At 35.5% G+C, this 5970-nt stretch overlaps 1 protein-coding gene across 1 annotated transcript; it reads left to right on the top strand.

The window, feature by feature from the left end:
• Positions 1-267: 267 nt before the first annotated feature.
• LOC104112599 (uncharacterized) lies at positions 268-1677 on the top strand. The gene has a single exon (XM_009622566.1). It carries the CDS (start codon positions 268-270, stop codon positions 1675-1677), a length of 1410 nt encoding a protein of 469 aa, XP_009620861.1.
• Positions 1678-5970: the final 4293 nt, after the last annotated feature.

Below are 5970 nucleotides of genomic sequence, written 5' to 3'. Positions count from 1 at the left end.
TGTGAATAATGTTCATAATCGATGTTTCAAGATGATGCTAGATTTAATGAATCAAGCACAATCTATTCTAACATCTTTGGATAAGTAATCTGAGAAAATTAAAAGTGAACATCGAGTTCTCTTGAATGCTTCAATTGATGTGATAAAGTATATTTTGAAAGATGGAATGCCTTTTCGGGGCCATGAGAGAGTGTAACTTCTACAAGAAGAGGCCATTTTTTAGATCTCTTAAAATGGTATGCTGATAGGAAGGAAGATGTAAAAAATATGGTATTAGAAAAAGCTCCAAAAAACAACACCATGACTTCTCTTGATATTCAAAAAGATATTGTGAATTCTTGTGCAGAAGAAACGGCGAAAGCAATTATTGAAGACTTGAATAGGGAATTTTTTGGGATATTAGTTGATGAGTTTAAAGATGTCTCTCGTAAGGAACAAATGACTCTTGTTCTGCGCTATGTCAACAAAGAGGGTGAACTTATTGAGCGATTACTTAGTCTTGCTCATGTTAAAGATACAACTGCACATGTATTACAAAAAGCAATAAATTCTTTGCTTTTACAACATTTATTGAGTTCATCTTTAATACGGGGACAAGGCTATGATGGAGCTAGTAACATGCAAGGAGAAATTAATGGTCTTAAAGCTTTGATTCTGAAAGATAATCCTTCGGCATATTGCGTACATTGCTTTGCTCATAAATTACAATTGACTCTTGTAGTTGTTGCAAAGAAACACCATGATATAAATAATTTTTTTGACATTCTTGCTAATATTTTGAATGTTGTTGGAGGTTCTTATACGCGTAGGGAGATGCTCAGAGAAGATCAAGCTGAAAAATTAGATGAGTTATTAGTGCTTGGTGAAGTTCATACAAGAAGCGGATTAAATCAAGAACCTGGGCTTCAAAGACCAGGTGATACCAGTTGGGGATCTCACTTTAAGACATTGCGCAACTTTATATCTTTATTCTCATCAATTGTTCATGTACTTGGAGTTCTTGCAAATGAGGGTTCAAATTATCACGAGAAAGCACTGGCAAAAAGTCTAGTGGAAGATATAAGATCTTATGAGTTTGTGTATATATTACATTTGATGTTAAAAATAACGGCAATTACATATGATTTGAATATGGCTCTGCAAAGAAAAGATCAAGATATTGTTAGTGCTATGAAACTTGTTCATTTCACAATGAGGCAATTGCAAATAATGAGGGAATCTAAATGGAATTCTTTGTTAGAAGATGTCTCTTCGTTTTGTGATAAGAATGGTATTGTGATCCCAAAAATGGATGAGAAGTGTGGTCTTGAAAAGTCGAAGCGTAAAAACTCAACTGTTACATATTCTCATCATTTGCATGTAGAAGTTTTTTGTGCCGCTATTGATTTGCAACTTTCGGAGCTTAACATTCGTTTTAGTGAAGTGAATACTGATCTGCTTCTTGGTATGGCTAGTTTGAGTCCAGATGATTCTTTTGCAAATTATGATAAAAATAAGATTATGAAACTTGCTACATATTATCAAAATGAGTTCACTGCTTCTACGCTTGAAGATCTCAGTTTTGAGCTTGACAACTATATTGACTATGTTCGAGAAATGGACAATGCATTCTCTAACTTGAAAGGGCTTGGAGATCTCTCGAAGACATTGGTTAAAACAAATATTCACAAGACATGAGAACTTTTTTATTTGCTTGTGAAGCTAAGTTTGATATTACATGTGGCTACTGCAACGGCCGAACGGGCTTTTTCCTCTATGAAGTGTATTAAAAATGACTTGCGAAGCAGAATTGGTGATGACTATTTGAATGATTGTTTAGTTTGTTATATAGATGATGGAGTATTTGAAAGTGTACCTAATGATGCGATCATTAATCGTTTTCAAAACATGACAAGTCGTCGAGTGCAATTGAAATGATAATGTTTATATTCATATATTGTGTTTGTCTGGTTCGTTAGCTTTAATATATATTAGATATCGATACTCATTTTTTAGTCAGCTTGTTATTGTATATTAGTTTTAGGTTATCGTATTTTCTTATAATTTAAAACTCATACACTTTAAATCATAGCTCCGCCTATGCTTAAAGAGCTATTATGAACTTCTGAGTATGGCAACGAGAAAGTTTTTCTTACTTACCATCTACCATCTACTGCTACCTTTAGCTTACAACACTCCTTGCAACATTTATAATTTAAAATTTTGAAGTGTTCTTTTTTCGTACCTTTTGACTTTGTTTTATTTTTAATTTTAATTTTATTCTTGTCTTCCTCATTGGGTATTTCTGCAATCGACAATTTGTTTGATTATTAAGTGCTTATTCATCCTTCACAATCTAACCCACCAACTTTTCCTACACCGAGTATAGCTTTTATGCTCTATCCTTTTGTATATATTAAGGACTGTTTTCTTAATGGTTATATACATGACCAAAATAGTCCAACCCCAATACGTTAAGGATCATTTGATCAATTTCTCTTCAATTTGTATACATTGAGGACTATTTTTGTTAGGGTTATATATCAAGTATCAAATAATTCAACCCCAAACCCACTAAGGACCATTTGATCATTTTCTCCTCAATCTCCCTCTCCTCAACTTACTTTCGTAAGGGCTCAAATTATGGAAATTATCAATTTTATATTTTACTTTGTACTATACATTTATTTATTTTAAGTTGTTCTTTCTGGTTGAGACAATAGATTTTTGGTCCCTTAATTATTGTAAGTTATATTTTCATATTGCATTCACTATCTCCCAACTAGTATGCGGCTATTTTTCTAGAAGCAAATTATGTCCTAATTGGAATGGCATTGCTTCATGTGTCGATAGTATTATTCAGTTCAAGAAGACTATCTTTGTTCAGTGGCTAAACTCCCATATAGATTATACCAAAATTGAATTCAGATGGTGGTTGTAAACATAGTTCATGCGGTAGTGGTATTGGTGGTGTGAGTAGATATAGACAAGATCATTTCCTCTGTACATATACAATTAAGTTGGGAGCTTCTAACAGTAATTGGGCTAAATCTACTACGTTATTAATATGTGTTACAAAAATAGCTGATAATATTGACCAAGAACAAGAGAAAACAAAGAATAACTGATCGAAAAATATTGTGTCGTGGCAAAGCCATTATCTTGAAAGCGATTTCGACCCGTTTGGGTGCAAATCATTTAGATCAGTCGCTCTCCAAGGTTCCACAACACCTCCTAACACGTGGACTCGTGGCTGAAAGTTTTAAGTTTGCACAAAACAATTGCCAAGAAATTGATTGAAGAAGAAAAAGAGAAGATGAAGGTGTTTTCTGTGTTAGATAATTCATAAAGAGGACTTGTAAGGCCCCGTAAAAATTTCGCAAAGGAATTTAAAATTTCGTGGTGCCGAAGTTGGCTCGAACTTTTTGGGTTGAACAATGCGCTTGGGAGAAAAGGAAAATTTTGGGCAGTAAAAGACATTTTTGCGGCCCACTATGCGGCCACAGAATCACTCTGCGGACCGCAAAATGGCCGCAGAGTGAAGCAGTTCGGGGAAAGTTTGGAGGAAGGTCTGTGGTGCATTATGCGACTGCGTACCAGTTCTGCGGTGCATTATGCGACCGCACAATAAGTCTGTGGACCACATAATGGCCGCAGACTCAAACAATGTTGCCAGTTTTGGAGGGACTTTTCGCGACCCATTATGCGGACCGCATATCCATTTTGTGGTCACTATGCGACCTCAGAATGTGTTTTGGAACTTTATTTTTTCTGATTTTTATATCCGACCCTATTTTGATAAATTACCTTTGGGACTTATTTTGGAGCATCCATATGATGATTTTAGAGAGAGGTAAGAGCATTTTAGAGAGAGAAAGAGGAATCTAACATTCTAATCAGCCATTCTTGCCCCAATCTTCAAGAATCAAGGAAGCCAACCACAAGATCTTAATCTAAGGGGTAAGATTCAAACCCTAGTCTTCAATTTCGAATTTGGGTATGAGATGGGTAATTTGGAAGTATGATTTTTGGGTATGAGAATTGTTATTTATCACATGCATGAGCTAGTAGGGATTGTGGGGAAGTTGTTGAACAATCTTGGGTGGTTTTGGTATTGAATTAGTTGTGGAATGAAGAAAATCTTGTAGAAGAACCTTGTAGCCAAATTTGTACACTTAGTGTTTGATAAAATGCTCAAATGGGCTAAAAATATGAACTCCTTCCTAATTTGTGTTTAATTTTGCTATTCTCTAAATAGATCGAAGTGGCTAAGATTTTCGGAATGGTGTAGTAAATTAAAAGGCTCGAAACAAAGTATGTTGGCTAAACTCGTCTCCTAGAATTGACCCCCACATTATTCTTGTAAGTTTCAAGTTGTTCACCACGAATCGATTATCCGAATAAGCTTTGTGACAAGAGACATATGTTCCGTACGTGTTCCAAATGTTATTGTTGTGTTGTGTACTATTGTGATAAAGTGTTCAATGTATGGATTGCATATCTAAATGTTATAACTTCAAGTCGTGTTTCAAATGAAAACTATGATGCTTAATTGTGTAGAGATTGTAATTGGGATTACACCTCCACCCGCATACATTGGGGTCAGGCGGCAAGGCCGTTTTGTGTAGAGTTTTGGTATTGTGGAATACACCTCCACCCGCATACATTGGGATGAGGCGGCAAGGCTGCTTTGTGTAAAGTTTTGGTATAGTGGAATACACCTCCACCCGCGTATATTGGGGTGAGGCAGTAAATCCGCTATGTGTAAAGGTAGTTGTAGAGAATCCCCGACTAGAAATTTATAATTTTTTCTTGGAAGTTCTTAACAAATCTGTTTGACTCTTATGGATATCTAAGCCATACGATTGTTACCACGATTCATCATATTCATGTTGTATTTTCAAGTTCTTGAATAACTGTTTTGGTTTTCATACTAGTACTATTCGATATGTACTAACGTTCATTTTGCCGGGGGCGCTGCATCTTTAATGGATGCATGTGATTCCACACCAGGAGACATTGATCAGTGATAGTGGTACACTCTTCTCCCAGCTGACTTGGTGAGCCCCACTTCTTTCCGGGGTTGTGCATATTTGTTTTCCGTATGTATTATGTTTTGAGGTATAGCCGGAATTTTGTTGTCGGCACTATCATTGTACTCTTTTATATCTATTAGAGGCTCTGTAGACATAGTATGAGTTGTGTATTAGTGTGGAAAAGTTAAACTAAAGATGTCATAATTGTATCGCATGCTTCCACTGTAAAACTATGGTTGTGAAATGTATTGTTTTGGAGACTTATAAATGAAGTAACTAATGATGATCGAACTAGTGTTGTTCATGAACCCTTGTGGTATTAATTAATGAAGATTATATTCTCTTTGTTTATGGTTGATTTGGGTAGAAGGAAATCCAATAGGCTTGCTCGGCCGGGTTATCTCGGTTGAATGTCGGTCGCGCCCCCCAAGGCCGGGGCGTGACATGACTGCTTTTTGTAGGCAAAACTGTTGGACAGTTACTGCTGAAGAAATTAATATGTAGTTGTTACATAAATTAAAATATAGTTATTACAAAGAAATAAATTAGACGTTACATAATTCAATAAATGAATTTGGACATATTCCAGTAAGCATATATTTGGACACTTTTCTTGTAAGCTCAAAAAATGAAGAAATAATATTTTAGCAAAATTAGATTTGGATTAGGCCTCACATAAATCCCGCACGCAAGGGGCAAATCGACCCGTTTTGCCTTCAGTACCAATTTCCCATATGCGCGAGGCTACTTCCTTTTACTAGCTCTTTACAAGCCCAACAAAGAGCAATTCATTATAAAAAGAAGAAAGAAACTTTTCACAATCATGAGGGACTCTTTGTCCTTCATAAAAGACAAAGTCATAAAGATAAAAAAGTGAAAAAGAAAAAGGAACCACAAAGGAATCTTTGACTTTGCATTATTATTTAATAATACTAACAATCCCCCACTAATGCAA

Source organism: Nicotiana tomentosiformis, chromosome 2 (genome assembly GCF_000390325.3).
Source record: "Nicotiana tomentosiformis chromosome 2, ASM39032v3, whole genome shotgun sequence".
Classification (NCBI taxonomy): Eukaryota; Viridiplantae; Streptophyta; class Magnoliopsida; order Solanales; family Solanaceae; genus Nicotiana; species Nicotiana tomentosiformis.
This window is presented reverse-complemented; position numbering and strand designations above follow the sequence as displayed.

Excerpts from the sequence above, each read along its gene's own strand:
- LOC104112599 (XM_009622566.1), top strand. The coding sequence starts at position 268 with ATGGTATTAGAAAAAGCTCCAAAAAACAACACCATGACTTCTCTTGAT.